The following is an 18,326-nucleotide window of genomic DNA, read 5'->3' as shown; positions in this document are numbered from 1 at the left end:
GACCTGGCTCTGGCTCACGAATGGGGCCCTGAAGAAGGAGACAGAAGGCCTGATCCTTGCAGCCCAGGAGCAAGCCATCAGAACAAATGCAATCAAGGCCAAGATCGAAAAATCAGCTGATGACCCAAAGTGCAGACTGTGCAAGGAAACCGATGAAACCATTGATCATATCCTCAGCTGCTGTAAGAAAATTGCACAGACAGACTGACAAAGTTCTGGAACACAACACACCAGACATCACAGTTGTGGAAAAGAACAAGGTTTGGATCATTGATGTTGCCATCCCAGGTGACAGTCGCATTGAAGAAAAACAACAGGAAAAACTCAGCCGCTATCAGGACCTCAAGATTGAACTTCAAAGACTCTGGAAGAAACCAGTGCAGGTGGTCCCGGTGGTGATGGGCACACTGGGTGCCGTGCCAAAAGATCTCAGCCGGCAAAAGATCTCAGCCAAAAGATCTCTATCTTGTTTGCTGTGTCATACAATGTCGCTGTGTCAATAATAATAATAATAATAATAATAATAATAATAATAATAATAATAATTTTATTCTTATATCCCGCCCCATCTCCCCGAGGGGACTCGGGGCGGCTCACAACAATAATAAAAACAGTGACAAATTACACATTGTAAAATCAAACATGAAAAGCAGTCATACAATCAATACATACATCACATGTTAAAAACAAGGAGATAAAACAGTTCTAGGCCGAAATAGAGGGCTTCTGTAGCTTCGTGGCAGAAGTACTCAGCAAGGTATCAATAATCATGGCAGAACACTCTCTAATTAAATTAAATGGGCAGACAAATCAACCCCCAAAAATTAGTCGGGAGTAGTACTGTAGGGAGTAGGATCAACCCAAGACTGAGATGTCAAACGAGAGAGTGATGAACATCTTAACAGTTTTCCATCTATGACTACCCTTATCACCCTACTTAGGTGGCTATGAGAAAATTCAGATTTTTACAGTACAGTTTAGTAGAAAATAATGCATATGATATGAGGCCTTGATGGCAAGACCTGAAAAAATGTGGGATAGAAGTATTTTTTAAAAATTTAGAAAAATGTGAACAGTTTTCAGATATACAGAATGATTCCAGAAAGTAACCAAAAGCTAGCCAGTAGGAATGTGGGAAGTAGGCGAGGATTAAACTAATTTAAACAATTCATATAGTTACAACGAGGGGGGGGGAGGGAGGTTACACATTTTTGCAGGTGGTGCTGACTGTTAGTAAACTGTGGAATCTGTTTCCATGGATCTTTTAAGGAAAGATCTGATATTTAACAGGCAGTCAGGCAATACTTTTCTATTAGTCTATCTATCTATCTATCTATCTATCTATCTATCTATCTATCTATCTATCTATCTAGCCATTCTTTCATCACAGAGCAAATTATGCTTGGTTAAATTGGTATGCTTGGTATTATTTCTATATTCAAGCTGGTATTGCATTTTCTTTTTAAGGACCGAAATCCATTGTGAAAAGGTTTGATATTAAACTATGAAATGCAAATTATATATCAGTATATCCTAGTTGAAGTTTAGGCTAAGTCAGCTTATTATAATTTGTGTAGGGTAGCAGCCAAAATGTTTCTGTATGGCAGTGGTTCCTCATAGTGCATCCACGTTTATATGCATGGTGATAATTTGAAAGTGTGACTGTGTGGAGAAGATCCACACCAACTACATTATCACACCAGGGCTTTAAAGTGGGCAGCCCAGCATTTCTGCTGCCTGCAGATTTCTGGGAAATGTAGTTTGGGAAGGTGAGGAGGTCTGTAGCTGAGAATTCAACCCCTCCCTAAACTACTATACTCAAAATTCTGCAGGTGGAAGAAATGCGGGGCTGCCCGCTTTAAAGCCCTGGCGTGATAACATGATAAGACCAGCAGCCAGCAATACTGTATAATATTAGCACAGAGATAATCAAGATCAAGTTGATCTGTGTGGAAAAAAGTTTTTAAGTGTTGTTGTCACTCTAATACCTCATGTGGAACCATTGCTACATTGAAGTATTTGGGTTTGTTTTCTTCTGTTCTGTTTGCTTGTTTTGATCTCATGTGGTACCTGTAATGCTTGACTTGGCCATTTGTTCACAGTGATATTGACTGCTGTCATCCAGTTGAAAAGACAATGTAATTATTGACTGCACAATAGAACTCTACTATCTAGATAAAGGGAAGTAACAGTGCTGCTTTGTTCTGATGTGTGCAGACTTCCCTGGAACGCTGTATCATTTCTGGTCCTTACAGTTTAAGAAGGACATCGGCAAATGTGTTTATTGGATGGTACACACTGAATATCCCTTATCCAAAACAATTAAGACCATATTTTAATGTTCCCTGTTTCAGATTTGTTTCCTGATTTTTGGAATACACACACACACACACACACATATATATATATATGGAGACCACATCTAAACACAAAATTTAGTAATATTTCATGTACACATCTAGCCTGATGATATTTATATACACAATATTTTTCATGATTTTGTACATGGAATAATAATAATATAATAATAAAACTTTATTTATACACCGCCCTATCCCCTTAAGGGACTCAGAGTGATTTCCAGCATACCAGGAAATATACAGTCAATTTAAAACATACAACAATTAAAACATTATAAACATATCCAAGAATATTTAAAACCAATAATCATAAAACATATAACCCAAGTTAAAACCTAATCATAGGGCTCCATCAATAAAACCAGATACAGTGGCCAGGATTTAACATTGGAATGGCCAACTGTAAAGTGCTAGACGTGCCAGGTATTCCAATATAGTGTGGGCAGGGATGGATAAAGTGCTAATAATCATCATCATCATCATCATCATCATCATCATCATCATCTTTATTTATACCCCGCCACCATCTCCCCAACGGGCAGCTTACATGGGGCCATGCTCAGAACAATACAATATAACAAAATATAATAGAACAACAAATCATAGCACATTAAACAACACAATAAAAGAGGCATAACTAGAGAGTCTAAGGAGCTCTGTTCAAAAATCTGTTTAAACCACCAGGTTTTCAGCTCCTTATGAAATGAAAGTAAAGTGGGAGCTTGCCTAATCTCTCTAGGAAGGGCATTCCAGAGCCGGGGAGCCACCATCGAGAAGGCCCTCTTCTTCGTCCCCACTAACCGTGCCTGAGACGGTGGTGGGAGCGAGAGGAGGGCCTCTCCAGAGGATCTTAAAGCACATACTGGTTTGTAGGGGGAGATGCGATCACAGAGATAGGTTAGGCCCGAGCCATATAGGACTTTATAGGTCATGACCTGCACCTTGAATTGGGACAGGCAGCTTATTGGCAGCCAGTGGAGCTGCTTTAGGAGCGGTGTTGTATGCTCCCTGTAGTTGGCTCTCATTAGAAGCCTGGCTGCCGATCTCTGAACCAGCTGGAGTTTCTGGGCCATCTGTAAGGGCAGTCCCACGTAGAGAGTATTACAGTAATCCAATCTGGATGTAACCAGGGCATAGACCACTGTGACCAAGTCAGACTTCTCGAGATATGGTCACAGCTGGCGCACAAGTTTTAATTGTGCAAAAGCCCTCCCGGCCACCACTGCCACCTGAGCATCAAGTGCCAGCGATGAATCCAGGAAGCCCCCCAAGCTGCAGATCTGTGCTTTCAGGAGGAGTGTTACTCCGTCAAGCACAGGTTGCCACCCAATACCCTGATTGGTCCCACAACTAACCAGGAGCAACTTGAGAGACTGCAAATTGCTTCTGGTGTGAGAGAATTGGCTGTCTGCAAGGACGTTGCTCAGGGGATGCCTGAATATGTTACCATTTTGTGGGAGGCTTCTCTTATGTCTCCACATGGGAAGCTGACAGATGGGAGCTCACTCCGTCGTACGGATTCGAACCATCGACCTTCAGGTCAGCAGTCCTGCCAGCACAGGGGTTTAACCCATTGCACCACTGGGGCTTCTGTGGTGAGGATAAGAGATCTTCTCAGATACAGAATTTTAAAGACCAGATTGAAGAGTGAAACAGGTTAATCTTCCAAGCGAAGAGAAAACAAATTATTTATTGTTTGAAGAGAATGCTTTCTAAAACCAGAAGAAAGTCGAGATGCCCTCAACAAAATCAGCTTTTCCAGATTTGAGGAAGTGAGTAGGTTTTCTGCATAGCTCTGTTCATCTACCTGTAATGAATTAATATGGGAATAGCCTTCAGGTATCATTAAGAGAATAATACCTACAGGATTGCCTTCTCCCACACAATCCACCCATTAAGACAGTGAGGTCCGCTGGGGGATGCTTTCTCCAACCAGAACTGGAATGGCAACCATCACCCAGAGGACGTTTTCTCCAGCCTTCCCACAACTGTAGAATGACCTGCCCAAAGAGATCCAACAGCTAAACAAGCTGTCAGAACTGAAGACCCAATTGAAGACCCATCTTACCCAGTCAACACTGAATCATGAGTTTTGAATATACAATCTATTGCCACTAGATGTTGATTTTTTTTTTACTCTGTGTTTTTTGTATGTTTTTATAGTGGTATGTTTTTATCTATATATTTTATGATATGATTTTTATATTAATATATTTTGACTTAGTTGTTTCTCCTTCTTAAATCATTAGGAGAGGTGGGTAACAAATAAAATGTTCTATTATTATTATTATTATTATTATTATTATTATTATTATTATTATTATTATTATTATTATTGACAGCTCTGATAAATCTAGAACTGAAATTTGTTTTAGTTTCTGCCCTGGGTGCTTTAAACTATATTTCCGTGGAAGTGGTAAATCCACCTCTGAGGATTTCCTGTCTAAGAGAACCCTCCAGAATTCATGAGGTTGTCATAATTTGACAAATTACTTGAAGGCACATACACATAGAGAAGGGGATAATAGTTGATAGCATGATTGTCGGTGCCTAACTCCAAGCATTCAAAAATATCAGGCTTTAAATTGTATTAAGTCAGGAAATGATGATGCTTCACCCATTCTTGTAAGAGGTCAGGGTGGTTAATAATATCATAACTGATCATTGTTCAATTGTATAATATTACCCAAGTTTACTTTACATTGGAATATCACCTTTAAATAAGCCATTTGTCTCATAATAGCTTCACAACCCATGAAAACAAAGATAAAATGTAAGCCAAATATACAAATGTTTTCTCTACAAATAAATGCCAGTAGCGTAATGTAGAATATGATATTAGCCATTCTGGAGCCATCCTTAGGAAATGTCAAATAAATGACAACCCTTTACTCCAGTAGAGTGAGATTGAATGTGTATGTAATTAAATCCATTGCAAACACCACTCCAAAAATAATTTATTTTGTGCAAAGGATGTCTTATCATGTTACACACTTGCCAAGGCTAACAGAACAAAAATATAAATGGTTATGAAAGGCTTATCATTTCAAAATCAGAGTGAGGTTGTGGATATTAAAACGAAGAGTTTTAAAACAAAAGTTTGCTTTTTATATTCAAGACGTAACTGTGGTAGTGCTTCAGTTATTTTGCCAGAGCTTTGGCTTATTGTAGATAAGTCTTCAAGTCTCCATCATCATTTCATTTTACCATAATGATATTATACTATTTATCATAATAATATTATGAATATTTTCTCCCTTTTAACTTTAGATTTAATCTTACTGAAACCTGTAAACACATAGATAACTATACTACAAAATCCTTATGAATTAGAATGGGAAGAACAAGTCTTTTATTTTTTACATTGAGTATAAACATGGCAATATGCTTTGTCATACATTTGTATGTTCATTATACTACTTTATTGAATACAATTTGTATCAGCTCATGTATAAGTTTAGGGAAGGTTTATGAGTCAAAATTATGGATTTTGTTATGGTCCACAGATATGTTGAGGATCATTCTACAAAGACGGAATGCACCAATTCCACCTCATGGGGCCAGATGCTCCTGGCCACTGCCAACATCATTTCCCCAGCCAAACATTTTTTTTAAAAAAAAGCCAAAAGCAGTGCCACAGCAGAAAGAGTAGATGATAACAGTGCTTCTTTTGAATTATCTCAGGATGAGCTAAACTCTGACTTTTCACCACTTTACTATATAAGAGTTAAAGTACAGTATTCAGATTGACCTATGGATAAATTTACCTAGGTTTGGCATTTGATTTTTACTAGATGTATATAATGTAGATTTATATACAGTATATAGGGTAGGTCAAAGTCCACCAATATGATTATCCTTTCATAGATGACAGGGTACTCACAGGCCTTTAGTCTTGGACTCTAGGCTAGGGAAAATCAAGAGATGGCACCTGGGTTCCACTTTTTGACTTCCATTGTTTCCCTAAAGCTGCCAGTGCCCATATATATATTGCTGTAGTTCTTTATTTTTTCCCCACACTATGCAGAAAGCCCCTCAATGCATCAAACACAGGAAGATCCTCTGCCCCTCAAACGCCAGATGCCCCTAACACCAAATGCCTTCATATTTTTCCACAGTCCCTTTCAACTTTCCATCACTGACTGCTGCCATTTTTTTTGTTGGGGGGGGGGCAGTGACATGTGAACTTTTGAAGGTTGCCTATGGTGAGCCTAGGGAAAAAGTGATCCCTGAACCTCACTTACTTGTCCATCCCTGATATAAATGGTTGTGCAACTGGTTAGACAAGCAGTGTAGGATTACAAGAATAAATTTCCTACTGCTCATGCCCATGAATAAACTAACAAAACTCAACTAGCATAGTGTTTTGTTTTCCCTACCAGCATTACAGTAGATTAAGGCAATAGAGATTGGAAGATTTCCCCCCAGATCATTACAAAAGCAGGTGATATTTGTATAGATGTTGGTGTCCCAGTGTACTTTAGCATGAAGTATCATTCTAAAAATATGTGAGTTGAATGAGGATTGGAGAAACATAACTATTTTATGCACCTCTTCACACATTACAGACCAGGGATCACCATATTTCGAACAGCACTACAAACTAGAGACGTAGACATTTTAAGTAGTGCCATTTTTGTATGATCTGGTGTAGCAATCTCTACAACCTCTCTCACAGAAGTGAACAACATTGAAATTGAACCTGTGGAACTTGATAGTTGCAGTATATTATCACTCTATAAACCACCTGAGGCTGGTTTCTATTTTACACCCCAAGCATATGCACCTATGAGACCAAAAAGTGTCCCTTTCCGCAGAATATATAATTTCAATAAAGCTAACTGGACAAAGTTTACAGAGAACTAATCTAATGCTAAAGAAGACTGCTGGATAGAGTTGCTTGAGAATCTTGATATGCTCAAGAGTAACCGAAGAGCCTGGCAATTTCTGAGACACCTAGATAGTGACCCTGTAGTCAACTGTGGACATGCAAACATAACACCAGACCAGATCATACACCAGCTAATACAGAATGGAAAAATCAGCTGCAGAAGAATAAAGATGAAAATCAACAGGGCACCAGAACTTGAAACCCACCAGTTGTCCTCCTCTAAATCTGAAAGAACTCAGAGAAGCTATCAAGAGATGTAAAACTGGTAAAGCATCTGGCTTGGATAACTTCATGATGGAGCAAATCACACACTTGGGCCTCAAAGCTGAAAATTGCTTTGAAATTCTACAGTCAATGCTTGGCACACAAACAGATTCCCAGACTATGGAGGAAAACTAAGATCATTGCCATTTTAAAACCTGGTAAAGATTCCACCAATGCCAGGAACTGCTGACCAATCTCTCTTATGTCATGTATATAAAGTATACGAGAGGATCCTATTAAATCAATTAGGGCCTGTTATTGAACCACAGGTTATTGCACAACAAGCAGTTTTCACACCAGGGAAAAACTATATAGCCCAAATTCTTAATCTGACTGAGTATATTGAGGAAGGATATGAGAAAGGTTGCATTACGGGAACAGTTTTTGTGGACCTTACGGCAACCTATAACACGGTTCAACATAAAAAAAATGCTGCATAAAGTCTACCATATTAACCAGGACTATGATTTTACAAAAACAGTCTAGACTCTTCTAGAAAACTGCAGATTCTATGTGGAGTTTCAAGGCAGGAAAAATAGATGGAGAAGGCAAAATAATGGTTTACTCCAAGGCAGCGTTCTTGCATTGACCTTGTTTAACATCTTTACTAACGATCAGCCATAACCACCACTCATGCTTACGACCTTGGTCTAACAACATAAGCAAAATAATTTGAAACAATCAAAAACCAACTTACTAATGCCTTGAAAGATCTCTCCAGCTACTACAAAGATAACCACCTGAAGCCGAACCCTGCCAAGACACAAGTATGTGCTTTCCACCTACGTAATTGTGAAGCCAGCAGAAAATTGAAAGTTACCTGGGAAGGCCAAGACCTAGAACACTATTTCCATCCTAAATATCTCGGTGACACCTTAGAGATTAAACACTAACATTTAGGAAACATTGTATGAGCATGAAGTAGCTGCACACAATGACATCCTGCTGAAACTTACTGGCAGTGCATGGGGTACAGATCAAAAATTAATAAGAACATCAGCCCTGACCTTGTCTTACTCAGCTGCTGAGTATGCTTGCCCTGTTTGACACAAGTCAGTCCACACGAAGCAGGTGAACATAGCACTGAACAAAACATGCAGAACAATCACAGGATGTCTTAAACCTACACCTGTTGACAATCTCTACAAGCTAGCTGTCATCCCCCCCCTCGCGATGTGTGATGGGAAGTAGCTGCTAACTGTGAAAGAAATAAGGTTGAACACTGTGAAAGTCATCTTCTGCATGGCTATCAGCCTCCCCCCAGTAGACTTAAATCAAGGAAAAGCTTCATGAAAACCAGCACTCCTCTGATGTTCCCCCAGCAACAGCAAGGGTATCCCTCTGGGCAGCTAAACCAGGCAATCCTAACTGGATGTCCCCCCCCCCCCATGAGTTTCTGCCTGCAGGGGCAAAGCAAGAATGGGCAACTTGGAAGTCCCTGAACAGACTCAGAAGAAGAGTGGGAAGATCAAAAGACAACCTGGCAAGATGGCACTACCTAGAAAAATCCTGCACCTTGTGCAACTGTGGAGCAGAACAAACAACTCCGCATATGTATGCTTGCCCACAATGCCCTGCCTCATGCACAGAGGAAGAATTCTTTAAAGATACAGACAGTGCAGTCGCTGTTGCCCATTTTTGGTCAAAAATTATTTAACTGTTTGTGTTTCCTCTGTTTTTATCAATTTTATACTTATTTATGCAATACTTTTGACACAAAATAAATAAAAGTCCAGAAGGTGCCTTAAGAAACTAGGTTTTATTGACTATCATTGTTTATGCACAATACTTGGTTGCACATTCTTTTGTTGGCATCAATTAGATTACTTTTACAGGTATCACAAAAACAATGTACATTGAGATGAAACAAAGTCTTGACTGAAAATTTCAGTAGCTTTGGTTATATCCAGTACAATTGGACAAATTGCTTTCTATCATTTTGTGTTACTTGTTTAATTTTGGCACTTATTGGTTTTGTATGAACACTTTGCTTGCTGTTGGGGGGGGGCATGGTAGATGTTTTCCAACCTTTTGTTTTACAATTCAGAAAAGTAACCTTTGGCTTTGTACCCATATATATTGAGGAAATTATTCACTCTCACATATTTTTTGAAAAAAAATGCAGACTTTTACATTGCCACCCACATTATTTCCACCTCACTAGGGAAACATAACTTGTGATCATGAAATGCTACTTATTATTGAACACTATACTGTAGAGTTGATTACTTCAAAGTGTCTGGCATCACATACAGTCTGAAAGTCAACTTTAACTGTGTTCATGCAGTAAGAGTCATGCAAAAAAGGAAATTATGATTTACCCTGAGGTTTTATGTGCAATTTATATTTGACAGTTGATCTCTTACCCACATCATAATCTTTGCTTTTGTCTAACATTTTATCTTCAATACACAAAAAATAATTATAGAAATTTACAAGAAAAAGCTATCAAATCAGATCCTCAAATAACATTTATTCAGGCCTGAGAAAATAATGATTACCACTGAATTCACCGAGCTGAGTGATTTTGATCTATTCTTTTTGACAACTCTGAAAGTCTTCAGTGTGCCTCCCTAGACCTACTCATTACTCTTTCCAGCTCCCCCTTGAAATGGATACTTGTAGTGTTTTTTAATTGTAGCTGATGAGAATGTAAAGTCTTCGGGAGAAGTCAGTTGTAAAATTGATTTCAATGCAGTTTAATGATAGAAAATTGGAAGTGACCTACTGTTGTTTTTTAAAAGCCCCTCTCTTTATTGCAAAGGGTTAATGGAGGATTGGACGGTGAAACATACATTGTGAATGTAAATCCAGCTTGGAAAACTAATAAGCCTTGAAAATCCCCTCTGTCCACATTTCTCACATTATCATTATAGTAATGATGACATTACACTGGTTATTGTACAAATGAATGCTTAGTTTGCTAGTCTTTTATCCTCTGCCATAATAGCTATATACAATCCAATGGGTGTTTGTTTTTCAAGTCTAATTAATATGTCTATACAGATAAAATTTTGAAATGCATGAAAATACTCAATGCACAAATAATTAGACATTTCTTTTTTATGAAGTTTAATACAGTCCTATTCCAGCAGAATTTGGAAAATTTATTCTTAAAATACCCAGGCCAGTTTGGACATTGATCACACACTAGCTTGGGGATTCAAGGTGTTGCTCCAAAAGGTAACGCTTTCTGACTCTGCAATCTATAGAGCAGGGGATAAGAAAGAAGATAGGAAAGAAAAATATTAGAAAAAATATTTTTCAGGGAAAGTGATAGGTAGCCCTTCTCCCTATACAACTTTCCCAAATTTAAAACCCTTTCTCTCAGTGGTGACTGCATTTAGGTAAAAGGAAAATCTATCAAGATACATGTATGGTGCACCTACATCACATTTTATATAGCCTCAAGTCCTTGCTACCTTTTCTTATTAGTCTATTTCATTTTTTCATGACCAGCAACTCTCCTCCACTCTAGAAACATATAAACTATCAACATATAAGAAGTCTTAGAAAAAAAAAGAAAAAAAATTATGATGTAGATGTTTAAGGGTAAAATGGAATAAAGTATCCCTAGTGCCAAATCAGGATGTTTCAGTGAGAAATTCCAATTTTCCACCCAATTTCTCTTCTCTATCTTTTTTTCCTCTTCCTGATTCTTAAATACTTGTACAAAAGATGTTCATTTTCCTACAACTTGGTAAAGCTTACTTTCAAAATTGAAGGCAACCTCATATTTTGGGAAGAAAAAGTATGAAAGATGGAGATTTGAAATAAATGAAAATGAAATGTTTCCCCAGCACATAGTTATAAGTCTGAGATAGAGGTGATAAAGTGATGACCACCAGCTCAAATAGATTTTAAAGAAATTGGACCAATTGTCAGTGCTTTCAGTGACTAATAGTCATCATGGATCAGTACTGGAAGCACAGACAAGAGGATGCTGCTGCACTCATATTCTACTTTATAGAGACTCCCATAGGCAACTGGTTGGCCACTGTATGAGAATGCAGTTAACTCTCCAGATTTGCAGGTGTAACTTATGTGGACTTCAATATTTATAGATTTCATTAAGTACTGTATGCTCTCTCTGGGATTCTGTAGGAACTCCAGGGAAACTCTATGGGTTTCATTAATATGTTCTTTCTAGGATTCCCCAGATGCTTTGTGGCCAAAGTTGAATCACACTAGAGATTCCTAGAGTGATGTTGTCTCAACTTACTATTGTAAAAAACTTTTTAAAAATACTTTTGGTGGGAGCATTGCACCCTAACTCCCATGAAAACTCTCCTCGCGCTCCCACCACCGTCTCAAGTGCAGTTGGTGGGGACAAGGGAACGAGCCTTCTTGGCAGTGCCCCCCCCCCCAGCTCTAGAATGCACTGCCAAAGGAGATCAGGCAATCCCCTACATTATCCAATTTCTGTAAGGAACTGAAGACCTGGTGGTGTCGGCAGGTTTTTGAGTAATTGCATTGGAATACCGCCGATTTCTGGGCCTGAATATATTGCACAAGATTGATCTAGGCTAAAATGATATATTTTAATGTATTTGGGTTTATGGTTCCCATCCCCTTGATCAGGTTGTGTAAGTGTTATTTATTGCTATATAATTGTATTGTTTTACCTTGCTTAATAATGTGTCATTATGTTGCTATGTAATGTATGTGTTGTTTTTATGATTGGAAACTGCCCTGAGTCCCATCCGGGAGATAGGGCGGTATATAAATAAATTATTATTATTATTATTATTATTATTATTATTATTATTATTATTATGAACCCATTGTAATGCTGTCAAATTTGTCTCTGTTTTGATCCTACGTGGATTAAATTATAGCATGAAGGAATATGCTGTAATGCACCTCTTCCTGAATGAGCCTTTAAAATTGTTTCTAATTCTATTTCAGTGGTTCTCAACCCATGGGTCCCCAGGTGTTTGGGCCTACAACTCCCGGAAATCCCAGCCAGTTTTCCAGCTGTTAAGATTTCTGGGAGGTGTAGGTCAAAACACCTGGGGACCCACAGGCTGAGAACCACTGTTCAATTTGATCCTCACCCCTCAAAATGGACTAAATGTCATTCTAAAAAGAATTTTCACATATACAATCCCATTCTTCTTGCTTTCTGGTTAAACTGTTCAACTTCACAAATTGCTCTATTTTTGAAATATATTTCTAGGGCACATGGATTCTCCACCCTATTGCAAAGCACCTGTGTTTATAAAGTAGACATGTGTCCCAGTTTGTAGAGGTCAGCTATCCTCTATTGAAGCCATGCTCTGTTTTAAAGGCTGTCCAGTACAAGTCCAGTTTAAAGAGGAAGAGCAGGGACACTACTTGTGAAGTTAGTATCTGATGGACAAATGTAGTACTCCCATGGATCATACTCTCATTTTCTCCACTACTGTAGTGAGATGCACTGTAATATACACACATATATGTTCTCTTTTGCCTTCCTTTTTGGATGATGCATATCCTCTTTTCAGCCATGCAAAGGTAGTTTTTTTTGCTGCAACTCTGTTATTTATCCTGCCTTCCTCCTCCTCCTGAAGACATATTTCAAAGGGTAAAAGTGGGAGAACTGGCTAGATGAAGGAGATCCCATTTCTTTATAATGTCTTTCTGTCTGAAGCCACAAAGGAGAGCAAAAGGTGGAAATTACCTAATACGAGTAGGTAACATGAACAATAAAATCAAGTTTCTGATGTAATGTGAATCAAATAAACATATTTTCTCTTTCTGTTGTTAAGAACTCTTTCACAATTTTCTGTTTTTGGGTTTCTTCATTTGCTGTCTCACCAAAACCCATAAATGGACATTAGCTTTTCTAGGGTGGCTTTGGGTTTTGAAGGGTTTTCTACTGAATTTAATGGTACCCATGGGGAGAAGCTAATTTTTATTGGCGGGGGGGGGGGGCTGAAAACAAAATATAAATAACAGCTAGATGAAAGTTTGTTTTGCCTCCCTATTTTTAAAACAGACAATAGCCATGGGGAGATGACTCAGCCGACATTGACAATCCAGACCCATCCCTATCGAAGCTGTGACCCAGTGGAAATGTCCTATCCCAGGGGACAGTTCCAGCCAGCAATCCGAGTGGCCGACTTGTTGCAGCACATCACTCAGATGAAACGGGGACAGGGCTATGGATTTAAAGAGGAGTATGAGGTGAGAAGAATGTTCACTCACTTAAATACAGAGATAAAGAATTAAGTTAATGCTATTGTCAAACCAGAATGAGTCCTCTAGAGAAACACTTTGATAGTTTAAGTGCCTTATTTTAAATGACCACTCTACCATGTCACCATCATCTCCATTTGCAACAAAGTCCTCTTTCTGTTATATGTAATTACTTATTGTCCTGCTTCTGAGAATCAAAATGATTTTGCCCTAGAACAGTGATGTAGAGAAAATGTTGATCTCTTTCCCACAAGGACTTCCCAACACATGCAACTGAAAATGACTTATAAGATCTCAGTTCTTGTTGTTTTTGTGGTGGTGGTCATTGTCATTGTAGTAGTAATGGTAGTAGTAATAGAATGATCCTGTCTTTCTCCCAAACTTGGCATTTAAGGTAGCTTACAGTTTCAAAAAGAGCAATACAGCTAAAACAATAGAAAGGAACAATAGAACTGAATTGAATTATTCACAGCATTAAAACAATTCAAACCTACATTTTAAAAGATAAAATGGAATTGAAAAGATAAAGAAGCCATTAAAATAATTCAATTTAAAATCATGCAGCACCTTTAGCATCTTCTGTAAAAACTTTTTTTAATAATAGCCTCTCACAATAAAAAGCCTTTTTGCCTATTAGCAGAAGGATAGCAAAGAAAGAGTTATTTTTGAAAGAAGTTCCAGAATCAGCTCTCAACTTGCAAAGATAAACAGTTACAATGTGAAACTTCTGGGCTCTGATTTTTTTAAGGACCAGAACTGAATGCAACTCACAGAAGGTGTTGATTAGACTATTAAACAACACAGCAGCCTGTGAATCAGTTTCAATATGTTCACCCGTTTCCACATAACTGCAGCAATTGTACTGCTGCTACAAGCATTATATAGCAGATAGAGACAATGAACAGTTATTGATACAGAAAGTTAATTCATGGCCTACATCCTTTTTATAATTTGAATCAAAGTATTAATGCACCACTCAACAGTTGGTTGACTCTAATGAGAACAAATAAACAGGATTCCAGCCATCATTTTAATGTGAACCAAAACACTTTAAACACAGTTATATCTCAGTGTTTGCATTTCTCCATAACTGCAGTCCTCAGGGGCATGAAAAGAATCCTGCTACATAAAATGTTTCCTGCTTTGAAAATAGCTTGCAAAAACATGTATCTGTGGCAAATTTATAAAAAGGTTAATATATTTTAGGATAATTTTTGTGAAAATGCATACATTTTAATGCAATCTTTCTGAAAACTGATCTAGAAAAAAGGATGTCTCAAAGTTAAGACTGTAAAAAAACTGAAAGAAAGCAAAAATGGCAGATTGGTTCATCCCAACAAACAATTTTCCTTCCTACCAACTGAAGAGAGCTGCCATGGTAAAGTAAACTGAGGATTGATTGCTGTAACAGAACTAGCGTATGACTTTTTTGTGCAGAAAATAACATTATTTTCCATGGTGACAATGCTATTTCCTGCACAAAAAAATACAGTCATTGGGGACTTATTTTGCACAAAATTCATACATGTTTGGGTGGTAGACGTTTTCTGCACATGAAGTAGCATTTCCTACAAAGAAAATATTTCTGCAAATAATTGCGGCAGATCATATGAGAATTTTCCACAGAATAAGTCTAAACTGCAAAGATACTTTCCAGATGAAAATTTTCCTTCTGGCAGCTCCCCAGTTCTAAAGGAAGACATTTTTTAACCATTTTGTTTAAGAAATATTCCTTCCATTACTGCTGTTATTATAGCATAGACAAACAATGACTTTTGCTCTGACTATAAGATATATGCAAAAATGTTTTGGTAACACCATCCTAAACTATTTGTATCATCTTATGATTTCAAGAAATGTATGGAAATTTGTGAAGGGTACAAAGGGGCAGTGGTTATAGATGTAATGTGGACCACATCATATGTGCATTCCATGAGATATGTGATACCTGAGAATTCATGGTAGGAAAATAAACCACCTGAAAGCACTGGCACTCAACCCTGTATAGACACTACTCCTTGTCTTATGCAACTACAGTATAGTTCAATTTTACAATTTCAAGAAGGAATTTCTAGGTGTATAGTGTAAGACAGCCTTGCTCCTCTAATGTAAATGTCACAGAGTTTATCAGAAAATATTTAGAGAAGCCTTCTGCCTACATTCATTTAATGATGTCTTGTGTTTTCTTTTTCAAAATTAATGTGGTGCTTAGACAAATCTAACTGTCAGATCTTGCAAAGATAAAGCTGAACAATTGTTTTTAGGAAGGATGAAGCCCTGCAATTGAATATGACAATGTTAATGAAAGAACATAGTAATGAGCTTAATGAGTAACAGCAGAAATTTTGATGGCAAGAGCATATGAGGATAGGTAAGAAATTAAAAATTAACTGCAGACTATTAAAATACATTTCTTGATAAACAATAATTGAATATGTGCTGAGGTGCCCTCAGAAAATGATATAGGATGAATAAAAGGTAAAGGTAAAGGTTTCCCCTTGATATTAAGTCCAGTTGTGTCCGAGTCTGAGGGTTGGTGCTCATCTAAGCTGAAGAGACAGCATTGTCTATACACACATCAAAGGTCATGTCACCAGCATGACTGTATGAAGCGCTGTTACCTTCCTGCCGGAGTGGTACCTATTGATCTACTCATATTTGCATATTTTTGAACTGCTGGGTTGGCAGAAGCTGGGGCTAACAGCAGAAGCTTATCCTGCTCTCCAGATTCAAACTGCTGACTTTTCAGTCAGCAAGTTCAGCAGCTCAGTGGTTTAACTCACTGTGCCACCAGGATGAATACACACATTTTATTGCTTTATTCTGATCCATTGTGGTAAACGTTGATGTAAAAGGCACTACTTTATATATACTGGTATTGTTTTTTGTTATGTGTCTTCAAATCTAATTTATAATTGCCCTAGCTCTCTAAGTTTCAGAGGAAGGCAGTGGCAAAAGCCCCTTTGAACAAATCTTATCAAGAGAGCTCCATGATATACTCACTGTAGGGTTGCCGTAAGTCAGAAATGGTGTGAAGGCATACAAAAATCTCGATTTCAATTTAAGGGTTTATTCAGTGGCAAGATTTATTTGTAGATTGTTTGCCATTGCTTTCCTCTTAGTGTTCCACATAGTATTTTCTGATAAAATGATCCCCAATTGGTTACTGGTGAACATTGGCTATTGCTACACAATAGCACAGCAATAGATAGGAATTAAAAATTCAATAAGAAAATAAATGTTATTTTCATTTTATTTCATTCTAACTTTTCTGCCAGTACAGGCTTTGTGGCATAACAAATAAACAAAGGGCACTTTGTTCTATTACAAGTACAAAGGGTATTTTTCCTTCTGGCTCTTGTTTCCTTTCTATGGCAACTGAACAGTCCATGTGGTTTTTGAAATATGAAAGGAGAGATGCTGACAAAATAGTTTTGATGCAGAAGGGGAGAATCAATAGTTGCTGAAGTAATACCATGCAGGGTCATCTATTTGAAGGACTGAGGTGTTCTATTCCCAGCCCTGGCATGTTGTGTTTCGGTTTATTGGCCTTAAAAGAGATTGTACTATCTCCAGATGTGAGGAAAAAACTCTACCATGCCTCACTTCTCTGAAAGAGCAAGTAACTATCAGCACTGATGTTAGTTTTCTGTGGTATATATAAACTTTGAGCACATAGAACTAAATTAAAATTGGAATGTTCCAATCCGAGAGAGCAGTTGAAGCAGTAAAAGTACTGAACATGCCTCTCAGTCCAATAAACTTAGCAGACAGAGAATGGACAATTAAAGCATGACTGAGAAATCTGTTGCTCTCCAGAAATGTCTGGATTATAATTTTGACCCTAACCACTTTTGCCAATGATTATGACTACTTCACATTAAAGCAATTACATGGAGAAAAACACTCTGAATGTTCTGATGAAACAATACAAATGAACAAACCACAATTTCCCACAAATGATGGGAAATTGTTGCAAATTGTGATGGTACAGAGCACAAACCCATCCATCTAGAAATAGAAAGTGTTCCTTGGAAGTAAGAAGCTCAGTGAAAACAGGACTTCGGGCACCAGCATTTAAAACTGTGAAAATACTTTTGCTGTTCTTTGATAATTGGGATATCCTACTTCTAGACATCACAAAAGAAACATATAAATATATCTGAGACCAATTCAAATATAATTTTTTTGCTAGAATTTGAAGGATTTATTCTGTATAGAGTTTTCATAATGTGCTGAAATATTACAGAAAATGCTGATTCTTGTTTTGTAGGTTTTGTATGCAAAAATCTCCACATGTGACTTTTCCACAGAGAAAGCCCCAGTTATGGAAATCCTGTGCAAAAAACAGCATTTTCTACACAGAAAATATAACATCTATGTACTGTATTCTGTATTTTTAGTACATAAAATGATGCCTTATTTATTAAGCCTATCGTTTAGGGGTGGCTGTTCAATAGTTAAAATGCAGTGTATTCTAGACTGCTGACAGTTTCACATGCAAATATATTTGAGCTTTTAAGACCAGGCATTGTCTTTTAGTATATTATCATGTTCCATAAATTACAATCCGTTTCGTAGCATAGTAATATATAATTTTGCCATTATGAATTGCCTCCATGAGCTTGTTT

General features: G+C 37.6%; 1 protein-coding gene across 23 annotated transcripts in view; it reads left to right on the top strand.

The window, feature by feature from the left end:
* ptprt (protein tyrosine phosphatase receptor type T) overlaps nt 1–18,326 on the top strand; it is an 845,816-nt gene that overhangs the window by 752,420 nt on the left and 75,070 nt on the right. For all 23 annotated transcript variants that reach the window (XM_062979724.1, XM_062979726.1, XM_062979725.1 and 20 more), the window contains one exon: nt 13,496–13,683. In XM_062979724.1, the coding sequence (XP_062835794.1) occupies nt 13,496–13,683 (188 nt within the window). The remainder of the gene's footprint in view (nt 1–13,495; nt 13,684–18,326) is intronic.

This window comes from Anolis carolinensis, chromosome 4 (genome assembly GCF_035594765.1).
Source record: "Anolis carolinensis isolate JA03-04 chromosome 4, rAnoCar3.1.pri, whole genome shotgun sequence".
Classification (NCBI taxonomy): Eukaryota; Metazoa; Chordata; class Lepidosauria; order Squamata; family Dactyloidae; genus Anolis; species Anolis carolinensis.
Note: the sequence above shows the minus strand (reverse complement) of the source record. Positions and strands in the feature narration are given on the sequence as shown.